This window comes from Apodemus sylvaticus, chromosome 10 (genome assembly GCF_947179515.1).
Source record: "Apodemus sylvaticus chromosome 10, mApoSyl1.1, whole genome shotgun sequence".
Lineage (NCBI taxonomy): Eukaryota > Metazoa > Chordata > Mammalia > Rodentia > Muridae > Apodemus > Apodemus sylvaticus.
Window position 1 is genome coordinate 20,529,335 of NC_067481.1, and position 16,597 is coordinate 20,545,931.

The 16,597-nt window shown below is 52.2% G+C and overlaps 1 protein-coding gene across 6 annotated transcripts; it reads left to right on the forward strand.

Moving 5' to 3' along the window:
- Positions 1 to 11,559: 11,559 nt before the first annotated feature.
- On the forward strand, positions 11,560 to 16,220 carry Slc25a39 (solute carrier family 25 member 39). Of its 6 annotated transcripts, none has more exons than XM_052194998.1 (12): positions 11,560 to 11,693; positions 12,438 to 12,538; positions 12,672 to 12,731; positions 12,864 to 12,908; positions 13,119 to 13,252; positions 14,134 to 14,201; positions 14,322 to 14,446; positions 14,631 to 14,804; positions 15,076 to 15,185; positions 15,380 to 15,461; positions 15,632 to 15,727; positions 15,820 to 16,220. In XM_052194998.1, exons 2-12 carry the CDS (start codon positions 12,454 to 12,456, stop codon positions 15,933 to 15,935), a joined length of 1,095 nt encoding a protein of 364 aa, XP_052050958.1. In that variant the 5' UTR covers positions 11,560 to 11,693; positions 12,438 to 12,453; the 3' UTR covers positions 15,936 to 16,220. The 6 variants fall into 6 exon arrangements, with proteins under 6 accessions (XP_052050958.1, XP_052050960.1, XP_052050963.1 ...); XM_052195000.1 differs by having other exon boundaries at positions 13,143 to 13,252; XM_052195002.1 differs by having other exon boundaries at positions 11,561 to 11,693; positions 13,143 to 13,252; positions 15,647 to 15,727.
- Positions 16,221 to 16,597: the final 377 nt, after the last annotated feature.

Here is a 16,597-nt window from a genome sequence, read left to right on the forward strand (position 1 = left end):
CTCCCTCCAGTAGCACAGGCATAAATGGAATCAGGAATGTTGTTGGCTGCACCGGAAACACTAAGTGCCACTATTGCGTCTGCATCCACACCTTCCTTGGCGTTTTGATCATGTAGCATACAGGGACCACAGCCAAACAGGACTGTGGATGACAAATCTGCCCTCACAGCCTGCACAGCACCTTCTACCTCTTTAGGTATGTGTTGTTTTTAGCAATAGGGTCTTTTCTTCTAGTTATAGCAATGGCCTTATCATTTTGGGGGCTTCTGAGGCTTCCTCTCTGGCCAACAGTTCATAGAGCTGTAGACCACCTCTGCCACTGGGTTTTTCTGGGGTTTTGTTTGTTTTAAGTTTATTACGTATACAGCATTCTGTCTGCATGTATGTCTGCAGGCCAGAAGAGGGCACCAGATCACATTATAAACAGTTATGAGCCACCATGTGGTTGCTGGGAATTGAACTCAGGACCTCTGGAAGAGCAGTCAGTGCTCTTTTATTTTTTTTTTATTTTTTTTTTTAAAGATTTATTTATTGTTATATGTGAGTACACTGTAGCTGTCTTCAGACACACCAGAAGAGGGCATCAGATCTCATTACAGATGGTTGTAAGCCACCATGTGGTTGCTGGGATTTGAACTCAAGACCTTCGGAAGAATAGTCGGTGCTCTTAACCACTGAGCCATCTCTCCAGCCCCCTCTTTTATTTTTTAAAAAGATTTATTTTATTATATGTAAGTACACTAGCTGTCTTCAGGCACACCAGAAGAGTGCATCTGATCTTCTTACAGATGGTTGTGAGCCACCATGTGGTTGCTGGGATTTGAACTCAGGACCTCTGGAAGAGCAGTCAGTGCTCTTAACCTCTGAGCCATCTCTCCAGCCTGGCATCAGGGATGTTTATTTAATAACCTTACTTGGCTGTGGTGGCGCACACCTGTAATCCCAGCACTCTGGGAGGCAGAGGCAGGCGGATTTCTGAGTTCGAGGCCAGCCTGGTCTACAGAGTGAGTTCCAGGACAGCCAGGGCTACACAGAGAAACCCTGTCTCGAAAAAAACCAAATCCAAAAACCAAAAAAAAAAAAAAAAAAAAAAAAAAAGATTGGGCTGGAGAGATGGCTCAAAAGTTAAGAGCACTGACTGCTCCTCCAGAGGTCCTGAGTTCAAATCCCAGCAACCACATGGTGGCTCACAACCATCCATAATGAAATCTGATGTCCTCTTCTGGTGTATCTAAAGACTAAAGACAGCCACAGTGTACTTACATATACTAATGTAAAAAAAAAAAAAAGATTTATTGCCGGGCGGTGGTGGCATGCCTGTAAACCCAGCACTCTGGGAGCAGAGGCAGGTGGATTTCTGAGTTCGAGGCCAGCCTAGTCTACAGAGTGAGTTTCAGTTCCAGTTTCAGAGAAACCCTGTCTCGAAAAAAAACCAAATCCAAAAAAAAAAACCAACAACAACTTAAAAAAAAGGATTTATTTATTTAGTATATCTAAGTACACTGCCGCTGTCCTCAGACACTCCAGAAGAGGGTGTCAGACCTCATTACAGATGGTTGTGAGCCACCGTGTGGCTGCTGGGATTTGTGCTCAGGACCTTCGTCAGAATAGCAGTTGGTGCTCTTAATCGCTGAGCCATCTCTCCAGCCCTCAACCAGTGTTTTAATTCTCCTTTAAACACAGACCCATCAGGCCCAGGGAACTGGGCACCAAGTACCTCCTAATTCTCTTAATAACACCTGTCCTTCCTTCCTTATCTCCCAAGGAACCTGATGTTTATAGGAACCTCAGCAGGCCATAATCAAGTGTCCCAAATGGCTCCCGTGAGCCAGTCCACCAGGGACTGATTTTTCTTAGGTTATACAGATGAAGCTGTCTGCCTCTCTATGCTGGCCGGATTTATGACAAACAACACAAGCTTAAGTCGTCTGAGAGGAGAGAAAATCCATTGAGAAAATGCTCCAAAATGCCGGCAGTAGGCAGGTCTGTAGGATCTCCCTCTCCTCCCTCTCCTCCCTCTCCTCCCTCTCCTCCCTCTCCTCCCTCTCCTCCCTCCTTTCCCTTCCCTCCCTTCCCTTCTCTCCCTTCCCTTCTCCTTCTCCCCCTCCCTCTCCCTCTATGGCCTCCCTCTCCTCTCCCTCCTCTCCTCTCCCTCTCTCTTGTTTTTGTTGTTTTACAAGATAGGCTTCCTTTGTGTAGCTCTGGCTATCTTGGACTGAGCTCTGTTCCAAGCTGTTTGGCTACCCTCAAACTCACAGAGATCCACCTGCCTCTGCCTCCCTAGTGCAGGGATCAAAGTTGTACCCAGCTGCAGCTGCCACCCACTGCCACCAGGGCATCCTGTTAATTAGTGATTGATGGGGTGACAATTAGTCATTGTGGGTGGTGCTCTGTCTGAACTGTCGGTCCTGGAGAGGAATGGGAGGGGTGAGGTGGGAGTGGGTTTGGGAGCACCCTTATAGAAGCAGGGTAAGGGGGGATGGGGTAGCGGGTTTGCAGAGCAGAAACCAGGAAAGGGCATAACATTTGAAATATAGATAAATAATCCAATTAAAAAAAATCAGGATGGCCAGGCGGTGGCGCACTCCTGTAATCCCAGCACTTGGGAGGCAGAGGCAGGTGGATTTCTGAGTTCGAGGCCAGCCTGGTCTACAGAGTGAGTTCCAGGACAGCCAGGGCTACACAGAGAAACCATGTCTCGAAAAAACCAAAAACAAAAAAGCAAACAAACAAACAAATCAGGATGAGCAAGCCACTCCAAGGAAGCCAGTAAGCAGCACCCTCCATGGCTGCTCCCCAGTGCCTGGCTCCTGGTTCCTCCTGCCCTGCTTGAGTTCCTGGCCTGACTTCCTTTGGTGATGAACATTGATATGGAAGTGTAAACCGACTTAACCCTTTCCTCCCCAACTCACTTTAGCCCTGGTGTTCTTTTGGGTGTTGCTGTTGTTGTTGTTGTTTTGTTTTATTTCAAGATAGGGTTTCTCTCTGTAGCCCCAGCTGTCCTAGAACTCACTCTGTAGACCAGGCTGGCCTCGAACTCAGAAATCTGCCTGCCTCTGCCTCCCGAGTGCTGGGATTACAGGCGTGCGCCACAGGCACAGGGGTTCTGGGTGTTCCTGTTGCAGTGACAGAAACCCTAACCGGACACTCCACACCCTACAGCCTCATGAGCCAGGCTGCTACTGAGCTTTCCCCGGTTTGTTTCAGGCTCTTTCCACTCGAGCCTTTGAGAGACCAAGAACTGTTTTGACTCCCACTCCGTCCTGCATTAGGCTACTTCACTGTTGCCTCAGTCGGCGTGCCTAGCCAGGATCTTCCATGCTTTCTGTGTGTTGCAGGTTGACAGGATCTCAATTCATCATCCGATTGGTCCCGTAAGCTCCAACTGTTGGTGTTCTGTCTAAGCTCCACCCCACACCTACCTGGCAACAGCCAGGTATGCCCCGCCCCTAGACCTGGCCCACTATAAAAGGGGCTGCTTGCCCCTCCTCTCTCTCTCTCTTTGCTCTCTCTTAGCTCTCTTCCATCCCACTCTCACCTCTCTGCCCCTTGGGCTCTCCTCCCCTCCCCTCTCTCCACGTGGTCATGGCCGACCTCCACTCCACTTCTCTACTCTCTACTCTCTTTCTCTCTCTGCCTTTCTCTACCACTAGTTCCCATCCTCTACCCTGAATAAACTCTATTCTATACCATGCCTGTGTGTGTGTGGTCCCTCAGGGGGAAGAGGTGCCTGGACAAGGGCCTGCCTGGGCACCCCCTTCCCCCACACTGCCGTGCCACACTCCCTTAACCCCCAATCCTCTCTTTTAAAGCCCCTTCACCAACTTTTTGTTTGTTTGTTTTTGTTTTTTGGATTTGTGTTTTTCCGAGACAGGGTTTCTCTGTGTAGTCCTGGCTGTCCTGGAACTCACTCTGTAGACCAGGCTGGCCTCGAACTCAGAAATCCACCTGCCTCTGCCTCCCAGAGTGCTGGGATCACAGGCGTGCGCCACCACCGCCCGGCTTTTTTTTTTTTTTTTAAGTTCCACCTTTTTGGATCCTAGTAAAGGCTCTTTAGCATAAAGTAATCTTTCTTTCTTTCACCGTTAGTCCTCTGGCTGTAAGCATTAGGCCAACAGCCTAATCTCACTCACCACGACTTCTGGCTTTATTTTTCACACATCTGAAGCCAGTGTAGACGTTAATGACTGCCTGTCCTTCTGCTGTGACTCCCTTCTGGGAAGGCAGCTGAGCCTCAGTTGAATGTCCATAGCAGCGATCACATGACTGCCACCAGGGCCGTCGCCTCTTGTATGTGCTACTTTCAGGGACTTTAATATATTTCTTTAACTCCTTCAGCTGTTTCGGGGACATCTCTGTACTCAAGGAGGCACGCCACCCCGTACCAAGTAGAGGATGGTGGCTGTCTTTGGATTCCCTCCACAGACATCTCATCCTCAGCTCGTGAGGCCTTATTTAAACTTCCTCTCATCATCACGGGGTGTGTGTGACCACCACTACAGCGAGGAGGTACCCCACCCCAGACCACACAGGGAGAGGTGGCCCCGTCAGGATTTCCCCTGGGGATGCTCCGTCTTCACAGGGACCAGACTGGACCGGCTTCAATTGTCTCAGCATCCGGTGCAGGGGCCACACACCAGTCCTCTCAGCTCATATTTGCCCAGGCATGTACTGTCCAGGCCTCATTTTTGTTGTGGGACACTATTCTTGGGGTGACACGAAGAAACATCTACTCCCCCTGAACAGGGAACCCATGACAAGTCAAATTAATACCACCGAAATACATCTTGGAAAACCACTGGGTTTGTAGGAGTCACCGATAACTGTGGCTGACACAGCAGCGTCAATAAAAGCCTGCCCCAGCATGGGCGGTGACTCACAAAAGCTGGAGCCATAGACCTCTTAAAAGCAGTTTGACAGCTCAGAATCTCCTCCTCCCCTCCTCCTCTTCCCCCCTTCCCTCTCCCCCCCCCCCCACTGCTTATTTGATCTTAGGGAGGGAGGGAGTTTTGTGAATCTGATATATCTCTGGGTCTTCCTGTGCCTTAAGGAGCCTTACTGTAAAACTTCCTGAGTTTTAGGGAGCCTCCAGAAAGTTGCAACTCGGGAAATTGTTACACACAATGCTACTTAACTCCTCCCACCCCCCACTTCCCTCCCAGTTCAGTTTCCTCCTTACTGGAATGAGCCCACAACACCCTCGGCACACCCTCCACATGTGAAGTTCAAATAGGATAATGGATATGAAGAAATCTTGTAAAATGGTGTATTAAAAGCAGAGGGGATTTCTTTTTCTTTTTCTTTCTTTCTTCTTTTTTTTTTGTTTTTTTGTTTTTTTGTTTTTTGTTTTTTGTTTTTGTTTTAGGACATCACAGGGCTCCTATGACTAACCTGATGCTCTGTCTCCAAAGCAATGGGAGGGGACCCAGGCAAGGAAGCCAGCCTTCCCAGACTGCAGCAGAGTCACCAGGAGTCCAGAGAGAAGAGAAGGCTGCAAGGATGGAGGAAAGAGGCCAGGAGCTGCCCACACAGGACACCTGCTCAGGTCACAAGCGTAGCCACCTTTCTCCCCCGAGGCCACCTTTCTCCCCTGAGACCTTAACGGCCCCCCAAGAAGGGAGCGGGGTCTCTCTGGAGCGCCAGTGTTGGGGAAGTTGATTAAGCTGAAGAAACTGAGGGTCTGTAGCTTAGTGGGGGATCCTGGGAGCAGTTTGGTACAGAAGGGAAGAAGAGGTTAGAGATCTAGCCATGGTGAAGGAAGCCTCAAAAGGAGACGGGGTCAACCAGTTAGGGAAGAAACCTGTGTCTGTCCACGCATCAGGCTTTCTGCCACCCATCAGGTAGGCTACTGGCTCACCCTATTTTAGTGTTTGTAAAAAGTAGGGTCTTAGCCATATGGGGTGACTTGTGCCTGTAAATCCCAGCACTGGGGAGGCTGAGGCAGGAGGATTAGGAGCTCAAGATAAGTTATACAGAGAGTCTGAGGCCAGCCTTTGACAACCAGGTCTCAAAAGCCAACAAATGAAAACAAACCTCAAACAGCCAAACCAACCAGAACAGCAATTGTGTTCTGCTAATACTGACCGTAATCTTCAGCACAGTAGCCTTGCCAGTAAGCACACCTGGAATCTTTAACACCAACCTTTGTGGTAGGTACAGCCAGTGTCGTCAGTCCCCCCCCCCCACCGCACTTTATTCCAGAGGCCTTGTTTATGGCAAATGAAAGCTCTCAGAACAATGGACTTGCCGTTTCTAGAGCACTGGGCATTGTGGGACAGGGAAGGGCCCTCAGCACTCCAGGCTCCAGAGCCTGCTTTTGGTAATCCCTACATCTAGATCACCTTTAACATTCTGCAGTAAACTGTTAGATGTGGGATCATCTGCCTACAATCCCAGAAATTCAGGGAGGAAGAGGAGGATCAGGAACTCAAGGCCAGTTTCAGCTCCATAGCAAGTTCTGAGCTACCCTGTCTTCCTCTCCCCAACCCCAAAATCAAACCCACAAGAAATTCCTAGGTCCAGCCAGGTGTGGTGGTACACACCTGTAATCCCAGCACTTGGGAGGCAGAGGCAGGTGGATTTCTGAGTTCCAGGCCAGCCTGGTCTACAGAGGGAGTTCCAGGACAGCCAGAGCTACACAGAGAAACCCTGTCTCAAAAAACCTAAGTCCTGTGGACTTGACTTCCTACACATAACACTTAGAAACCAGAACAAAGTTCAAGCTGTAATGTTAAGGAAAAAGATAAAGTTTTCCTAGGGTCCATAGTGGTTTTATTTCTAGAAAATGAAGAGCAATCGTATTTTCATTAAAATTAAAACATTTGTTTTATTTATGCATATCAATCCATAGGTGTACAGTGTTCATGGAGGCCAGAAGGTGTCAGATCCCCTGGGACTGGATTTACAGATGTTGTGAGCTGCCACAGGGAGCTGAGAATTGAACTCTGTTCCTCTGGAAGAGCAGCCAGTGCTCTTAACCCCTGAGCCATCTCTCCAACACTGAAAAAAAATTAATGATGTGGGGGCACTGGAAAGTTGGATCTGCAGTTAAAGTCCTTTTTATTCTTGCAGAAGACCTGGTTTCTGTTCCCAGCAACCATGTGGTGCCTCACATCAGTAGCTTTAGTCCTAGGGAAATCAGAGCCCCCTTCTGACATGTGTGGACACCAGGCATGCATGTAGCACACACACACATGCAGGCAAAATATACATAAGAAATAATATAATCTTTAAAAAAAAAGGATTTGGGAGTAGGGACTGGGGAGATAGCTCAGTTGATAAACTACTATCTTTGCAAGCATGGGTACCTGAGTTTGATCCCCAGTATCCTCCACAGCTGAGCATTGTGGCATACATACCCTCAGTGCGAGGGAGATGGAGACGGCAGGGCCCTGGGCATCACTGGCTAATTAGCCTGGACTACATTGGCAAGTCCCAGATTAGTAAGATAACCTCTCAAAAAACAAAACAAAACAAAAAAAACCATAGACAGTACTTGGGGAACAACATCCTTGTTTGACCCCTGACCTACACACACACACACACACACACACACACTGCACACATACACACTGCACACAAATACACACACCAAAATTTGGGATGAAGTTGTCATCGGCAGCTCATAACTATTAATAAGTTTTTCATGCTTCTAACTGTCCTGAAAAAGGAAAACTTAGCGATGTCAGTTTTTGTTGTTGTTGAAAGTTCATGTAGTATCAGAACTACAGGACATTTCTAAACAGGGCATTTCTGATAATCCAGAGCGGAGCGGCACAAGCCGCTTTCAGAAGTGTCCCCTAGGGGGCGGTGCTGTTCCTGTTAAGAGCCAGTGTCTGGTATGCTGCTGTTCAACTTTCTGGTTTCCATGCTGGGGATGAACGTAGGACTTCGAGTGTGCTTTGAGGCAAGCACCCCATTACTGAGCCATGTTCCCCCAGCAACGTTTTACCTTCCATATTGTTTTATATCAGGATGCAGACTTCAGACTCCCTTTCACTGCGCGTGAGGTTGATTGTCCCGCGTCGTCCCATCATGCTCTTAGCATTCTGGTTCTTTGGCTGATGCAAACAGGCTTTGATGAAGGACAACTCTGTCATTTTGTTCTTGTGAAATCAGTTGGCCAGAAGGGATTAAGTGGCTTGGCTGGGTCAGAGTTTAGACCTTTAGAGTGCTGATAGTTATTGCATGTCTCTAAACGGCCTGGCACAAGACACTCATAAACCCACAGTCTTACAGTCAGCACGCTGGAAGCCACAATAGAAGCCAATTCTGGAAGGTCTTCTTCAGGGCCCTCTGGGGGTGAATCTCTCTGCAGGCCACATTTGAGGTAGGGTCTCTCAAATGAAGCAGTGGGGGATTCAGCCACTCACACCACAGCTACTCAGGCCACCATGTGGGAGGGAGAAAGCCAGGAAAGCCTGTTGCCAGCGGAGCTAAGCTGGATAGTGACATTTTGCTTGCTTGTTTGTTTGTTTGTTTGGTGATGCTGGGGATTGAACCCAGGGCCTTGCTAAGCGCATGCTGTAACACTTAGGTGGACATTTGCCTTACATTTCAAGACAAAGGCATCCTTTGGGGCTGGACATGGTAGAGCACGCCTTTAGTTCCAGCACTAAGAGGAAGCAGCAGCAGACAGACCCTCAGAGAGTTCAGGTCTAGCCTGGTTGGCAAAGTGACTTCTAGGCTAGCCTAGTCTACCTATTGAAATTCCCTCCCCTCTCTCAAAATAAAGCAAGATAAAATAAACAAAAGCAACTTTATACTTTTGTTTGTTTGTTTGTTTGTTTTTTTGTTTTTCAAGACAGGGTTTCTCTGTGTAGCCCTGGCTGTCCGGGAACTCACTCTATAGACCAGGCTGGCCTCGAACTCAGAAATCCACCTGCCTCTGCCTCCCAAGTGCTGGGATCAAAACTGTGTGCTACCACTGCCCGGGAAGAACCTGTCTCAAAACACCAAAACAAACAAATACGTGATTGTGGCCTCTGTTCTAAAAGTCACAGAGCATCACCGTGATTCCGGTCCACTTTTTTCCATTTCTCTCTGGCGTTGCCACCCTTCCCTCCCTGGTTCCACTGGTCAGCCCTTTCTGCCCCTGAAATTCGGATTTCTCTTGGGAGGGTGGGGCAGAACTCCATGGCTGGACAGAAGCTCTGGCTCTTCACCTCTGGAAGGCTCCACCAGATGGTGACAGTGTTGGCCTTGGTCAGTGTTGCTTAGATGGTGACCTCGGACTGAAGTTCTGCCTCCAACCTTTAAAGGCCTCCACAGGCTTGGGGATGTAGGCTGGAGGTGTCCCCTCCTGGCCGGGCATACTAGTTCACTCCATCTGCTGCTACCCTTCTCAGCCACCTCAGTGCCAAGTGATTGCTTGGGTCTTTTCTTCTCAATGATGGCCACATGCTGCCTCCGGGGCCCCTCACCAGACCCAGAGTGGCTCCCAGTCAGCCAGGCAAACAGTCATTGGCTCCTCCAGGCTCGCGGCTCCAGCCAACACCTGGGCTTTGCTAAAGTCTGTCAAGTTTCTTGACTCACCTCGCATTACTCAGGGACAACCCCTGCAGACTGCACACATGGCAAGCCAGTAACTGGAGTCCGGGTGTAGCTGGGGCAGGGTGACCTACCTCGTTGAGAACAGCAGATCCTTTTGAGTGACTTCAGGGAACTCTTTTCTCATCTGTAAACTGGAAGTTGGGGCAACGAGGTGGGGAAAGAATTAATTACTGCTGGTTTATGGTCTTTCGTGCCTGTAATCTCAGCATCTGGGAGGCAGGAGTTCAAGGTAATCCTTGCCTAAACATGGAGTTTGAGGTTAGCCTGGGCTATCTGAGACGCTGTTTCAAAACAAATGGAAAACAAAACCAAACCCCAAATCATAAAAGGGAGGGAGAGGCTCTTTTTGCTCTCCGCCCTCCCACACTCTAACCTTTCTGCCCCTGGGGCTCTTCCCCTCTCCACGTGGTCATGGCCAGCTTCCACTCTCTCACTCTCTCTATTCTCTCTCTCTATTCTCTCTCTCTCTCTACCTCTCTCTACCACTAACTCCCATCCCCTACTCTGAATAAACTCTATTCTATACCTACCAAAAAAAAAGGGAGGGAGAGACAGAGAGACACACAGAGAGAATTGTACACAGGGCCTTCAGTTTTCTCCTCTACAGAACAGAAAAATAATCTCTCTGCTCTGAAACTGAGTAAAACATTTACTTTGAGGTCGAAAGGACCTTAGGAGGCGCTGGGTTCCCAACTTAACCGACAGCTAATGAACCGACTTTTGTGTCACCTTTAAGCCAGGTTTGGGGTGAGAGGATAAGGCATAGTCTACTGTGTAGCCCAGGCCATACTCAGCTCGTGACTCTCCGGCCTCAGCTCGCCGGTTTGCTCTCACTCCGCCCCCAAAGCCGGAGGTTCCGAGCCGTGGAAGTGCGGAAAGGCTTTTCTCAGGGTAAAGTGATGGTTGGCCCCTTGGAATCCACGTGCTAGCCGGCTGGCTGGGCGGCTCCAGCACGGTTCGCAACCAGTTGGGGACCGAGGGGCGGAGAAGGTAGTGACGTCAAAGCCGCGGCCCATTCTTCTTAAAGGAGCCGGCTCACACCGCGTGTTGCAGTTTCCGTTAGTCCAAACACCGAGTTAACGTGGAAGGCTTAGAGGCGAGGCGGGCGATGGGGTGCTGACCTGGGGCCGAAACAGCGCTGCCTGCACGCACTCGGCACCGGGAAAGCCAGCGGCACAAGTTTTAACTTGAGTCCGGTTCATTTTCTGTAAAATGGGGGCACCTACGTCAGTAATAACCTACTATGAAAAGTTTTGGTAGAGGCCATTCTGGCCTCCATTGGGAGCTCTATGCCAGACAAGGTTACAAAGATCGTCTCGAAAAAAAAATAATAAAAACTTTTCAGTTTTAAACGTGGTAACAGTCTAAGATCTGTTGCGAAACACTGGTTTTCTTCCCTGCTCTACGCTCTGTGTTTTCCCGGAGTCCTCGGCCCAAAGAGGTCCTGCATATTTACCCAGCGCCCCACCTCGCCTGGCCCAGGTTGCAAGTTGGGTAACACCGCTGTCCTGCAGTTCATGGAGCGTTCCGGGGTTGCAACCCCGTTTCATCATCCGTAAATGAAGAGGATGGTAGTTCCTCAACACGCTCGCCATAAACTGTAAACTCCCGCCACGAAGCTAAGTGGGTAATGTTTGCTATTGCTGTCCCATAGTCTGACGACCTTGAAAAATAGACCCTCTAGGCGGCTGCCTTGTAAAGGACGCGGGGCAGCAATACCCAAGAGGTCTGGAAAGTTCCAGCGATCGCAGGTCCGGACTCCCCGGGTGGCGCTCCTACGGGGCGCGGGCCGAGAAGAGCTACTGGAGCCAGGAGCAAGCGCCGTCCGGTCGGCGACCTTGACCTGCGGGCTACCAGGAGCGCGGGGCCGCGGGGACCCGCCCACGCGGCCGCGCGGCGCAAGGGCGGGACTCGGGTGGAAGGGGGAGGGCCGCGAGTGGGCGGACCTCGTTGCACTCCGTGCGCGCGGCCGGTCGGCCACGGGGCGGGGCTTAGCCTTCTGGGGGCGGGGCCAGCCCCACCGCTCTCCCGGGCGGCCGCTGTGCGAAGCGGGCACGCGCGGACCCTGCACCGGCCGCGGAGCCGCTATGGGCCCGCCAGGCCCCTGGCGTGGCGCGGCGCAAGAACCGGCTCGGAGCCAGGTGGGCGGGCCGGGACTGGAGTGGGTTCTCCGAGGGTCCCGGCTGGGAGGCGAATCGAGGCTGCGGGAAGGGGTGGGCCTCTCCGTGAACCCCATTGCTGGGCTTGGGCATGGAGTGCGGCCGAGTCTCGGGAAAGGGTTTGTTGCTGGGTCTTTGCTTCCGTTTTCGCGGCTTGTATTTAAGAGAGAGAAAGCAGAGAGAGAATGTCCTCCCATCCAGGCCGCATGGCCTGTCCTGTCTGGCCCCGGGCAGGCAGTGTGGGGGAGGACCAGCAATCTTGGGAAGGAAGATGGACCGTCCTCCCTATCAGCAGATTTGTTTACACGTTTCTCTCTTCGCCCGACCCGACCTCTCCTCGCCCGGGGCGCTCATGTGTCCGCCCAGATGTTGGGTGGAAGGGCTCAGGTGCTTTGGTCTTTCGGCCTCTGTGGTCCGGAGGAACCTAGTAAGCATGTGGCTGAGGAAATAAATGGCCATCACTGTCTTTGGCCAACGGCTATTCTAGCTTCTTTCCAAACGTATGACGTAACCTTGAAGGTCAGGGCAACCCTTGAGCCTTAGTTTCCCCTCGGCAAAGTGAGCACATTTCTAGATTTCAAAGATTATAGAGGCAGCCTCTGGATGAGCCCTGAGTGCGCTGTTGTTGAAGTCCCAGAACACCTCACCTCATGCTTGCCCCCACCACTCCCAGGCCTTTCTTGTCAGGGGTTAATTAAGCTCGCTTTGACTGTGGTGTGTTTTCAGGATTGAAACTCCCGAGATGGATGATCAGGATCCTGGGGGCATTAGCCCCCTTCAGCAAATGGTGGCCTCAGGAGCTGGGGCTGTGGTCACCTCCCTCTTCAGTAAGACCTGGGGAGATGGGGTGTGGGCAGCTGGGGGGTTAATGTGGGCTAGAGGTTGGAGGCAATCTGGTTCTGATGAGGAAGAGCGTGAGTGGTGTCCTGAAGGCACCTTCAGACCTACCTCCTTCCCCAGTGACACCCCTGGATGTGGTGAAGGTCCGCCTTCAGTCTCAGAGACCCTCGGCAGCCAGCGGTGAGTACCAGAACCTGGAGTCTGACCGGAGCGAGTGAGGGGAGCTGCCAGACAGAATAAGGATCCTCCCAGAAATGGGGTTCCGGTGGGGGAGGTGGCACTCCTGACCACCAGGGCTGATTTGTGTTTCAGAACTGACAACTCCCTCCAGATTCTGGAGTCTCTCCTATACCAAATGTGAGTGCTCCAAGCCCCAGGTCCCTGGGAGGGCCCAGGGAAGAAGTTTTGAGTGTCCCTAGAGTCCCCAGGGTACCCACGGTCATAGACAGTACCTACTCTGAGGCCCCATTAGCTTCCTGCCCCACACAGGTAGCCACATAGTCACCCAGCAGTGTCACCCAGCAAGGCTTCAGGCCCTCCCATCCTAATGTCCGTTCCCTTTCCCAGCACCCTCTGCTCTGCAATCCCCAGGGAAGTGCCTCCTGTACTGCAATGGGGTCCTGGAGCCCCTGTACCTCTGCCCAAATGGTACCCGCTGTGCCACCTGGTTTCAGGATCCCACTCGGTTCACCGGCACCTTGGTAAGGAGCAGCATCAGTGTGTCCCTGAGGGACTCGATCTGGCAAGGCTGCGATGTGAGGACTAAAGACAACTGGGGAGGCCATTCCTTCAGAAAGCTTTTTGGTCAAAACCAGGACCTAGTAGCTTAATATACACTAGTTGGGTGCTTTACTGCTGAATCGCACCCGGTCTCTCCTTGAGGTTTTGTTTTCTTGGTTTTTTGTTTGCTTGCTTTTTTTGGATTTGGTTTTTCGAGACAGGGTTTCTCTGTATAGCCCTGGCTGTCCTGGAACTCACTCTGTAGACCAGGCTGGCCTCGAACTCAGAAATCCTCCTGCCTCTGCCTCCCAGAGTGCTGGGATTACAGGCGTGGGCCACCACAGCCTGGCTTGGTGGTGTTTTTTGTTTGTTTCTGTTTGTGTTTTGGGGGTGGTGGGGGATAGGGTTCTTCAATGTAACAGACCAGGCTGGCCTCAAATTCCTGGCGATCCACCTGCCTCCGCCTCCCGAGTGCTGGGACTAAAGATGTGCAGCACCAACATCCAGGCCCCCCCTTAAGGTTTTTTTTTTTTTTGGATTTGATTTTTTCGAGACAGGGTTTCTCTGTATAGCCCTGGCTGTCCTGGAACTCACTCTGTAGACCAGGCTGGCCTACAGAGAACTCAGAAATCCGCCTGTCTCTGCCTCCCAGAGGGCTGGGATTACAAGTGTGTGCCACCACTCGGCTCCTCCTTAAGGTTTGAGGGGTGACTAGGAGTCCACCTAGAACCAAACGGGGGGGGGGGGTGCTGTGTATGTAGAGCTAAGTGGCTCTTCTCAGACTGGGCAGAGGCTGGGCCAGCCCACCGCATACCTTCTCACGTCTGTCTTCTGTGCCCTGGGCTCCTGCTGGCTTGCTCAGGATGCCTTTGTGAAGATCGCGAGGCATGAGGGCACTAGGACCCTGTGGAGCGGCCTCCCAGCCACCTTGTGAGTATTCCAGTCTTGGGGTGTTTCCTTCCTGAGACTCCTATTGGCCTGGTGGGGAAGGAGGTGCTTGGAAGGTTTGGGAGCCCTTAAGTGGTCTTCCCGCTCTGTTCTTACTCCCAGGGTGATGACTGTACCAGCTACCGCCCTCTACTTCACTGCTTATGACCAACTCAGGACTTTCCTATGTGGTCAGTCCTTGACCTCTGACCTCTACGCACCCATGGTGGCTGGTGCCCTCGCCCGAAGTAAGCACAGCTGGCCCTTGACCTTCCTCTGTCCCTCCTGGCGCCCAGGCCCAGCCTCGGCTAGCCTGGGAGCGCGGGAGTATGTTAAACTCTCAGACCCTGGGGCAAGAGCTGGGTTTTAATGCATGGCATCTGCAGCCTGACTGATCTCCTTCCACTGTCTTACCAACCCTCTCCTCCCCAGTGGGCACTGTGACCGTGGTCAGCCCCTTGGAGCTTGTGCGGACCAAGCTGCAGGCTCAGCACGTGTCTTACCGCGAACTGGCTACCCGCGTGCAGGCTGCGGTGGCTCAGGGAGGCTGGCGCTCACTGTGGCTGGGCTGGGGTCCCACAGCTCTTCGAGACGTACCCTTCTCAGGTAGGCACCCGGGTCAGGGCCTGAGGTAATGTTTAGCCAAGTCCCTCCTTTGTTACTAAAATGGCTGTGAAGTCACATCACTTTCCTGAGCCCTGGGTCCCTCATTGTATAAGGACGGGTCTAGCAGGGACCTAGGGTTTCCTGAGCTAAGTTCTGAGGAGGTTCAGAGCAGGCAAAGCCTGCACCTGGGATGGCGTGACTGTGGGTAGTGGGAAGTCTGGAGCCCACCTCCCGGCTCCCCCACTTAACGAGTGTACATCTACTTCCCAAGCTCTGTACTGGTTCAACTATGAGCTGGTGAAGAGCTGGCTGGGTGGACTAAGACCGAAAGAGCAGACATCGGTGGGCGTCAGCTTCGTGGCTGGTGGCATCTCAGGAATGGTGAGTTGACTGCATTGTAAGGCCACCAGAGGTGTCCCACAGGACTCTGTGTGAGAGTCAGTAGAGATGCCCAGAAGGTCTCCACATAGCAGGGCCTGCCAGGGAGCCTGCCTGCTCCCCTCAGCTGCCCTTGAGAAGCCTCAGTCCCTCTGAAGGCCTGGGAATGGAGCTGAGCCCTCTCCTCACCTGACCAGGTAGCTGCTACCCTTACCCTACCCTTTGATGTGGTGAAGACACAGCGACAAATGTCACTGGGAGCTGTGGAGGCTGTGAGGGGTAAGCTGGGGCTAGTGAGGGGGGAAGGTAAGCTGGGGCTGGGGGGGGAGGGCAGGCAGGGGCTGGGGGGGAGGGGAGGGTAGGCAGGGGCTAGTGGGGGGGCGGGGATAGGCAGGGGCTAGTGGGGGGGGAGGGTAGGCAGGGGCCTGACCTAAGTCCTACTGAGCCAGGCCTTGAATCTGTAGTGAAGCCACCGAGAGTTGACTCTACCTGGCTCCTGCTTCGGAGAATCCAGGCTGAATCTGGTACCAGGGGACTCTTTGCAGGTGAGTGTCATGCACTACATACATGACATCTGTCCCTGTTGTATATGTAAGGGAACCTGGACCCCTAACCATGGTCTGTCTTCCTGTCACAGGCTTCCTCCCCAGGATCATCAAGGCTGCACCCTCCTGCGCCATCATGATCAGCACTTATGAGTTTGGCAAAAGCTTCTTTCAGAGGCTAAACCAGGAGCAGCCTCTAGGCCGCTGAAAGCTGGGAGCAGCCACCCCTTACACAGTGGGGACAGGAGACTGAGCCAAGTGCCTTCCCTCCCAGTCTGTCCCCCAGGTCTCCTCAGACCTGGATCCCTGCTGTTCCCCCTCCTAGAATTGCCCGCGCTCTCCCACCTCCGAGTTCAAGACCAAATCTGACGATCACCCTTCTTTGTATCCATCCCCTCTATGTTATAGCCTGGCCCCGAGGAGCCGAGAGCTCGGGCCAGGCAGGATTCTCAGCCCCATTCGTTTCTTGTCTAAAAATGATGATCTCTCTGCATTGCTGTGGCTGCGGTGTCTTGGAGGGGGGGGGGTCCCCAGTCAGGGTGGCCCACACCTGTTATTCAGCACTTGGGAGGCTGAAGCAGGAGGAGTGCCTCAAATACCAGGCCAGCTGGGACTACACAGCCAAGTCCGGCTTCACAAAAAACAACAAGCTGGCATCTCCAGGCGTGGTGGCACACACCTTTAATCCCTCCCAGCACCAGAGAGTTGATGGCATGCAGATCCCAAGCCTGCCTGGTCTACATAGTGAGCGCCAGGCCAGCCAGAGACCCTGTCTTAAAAGCTTCCCTCCTTAGGGGGTACCCAGACGGATGGGGGTGACAGGGTGTCTGTGTGGTAGTAAGGTCCTTTCATATGGGGCCATCTCCCCTG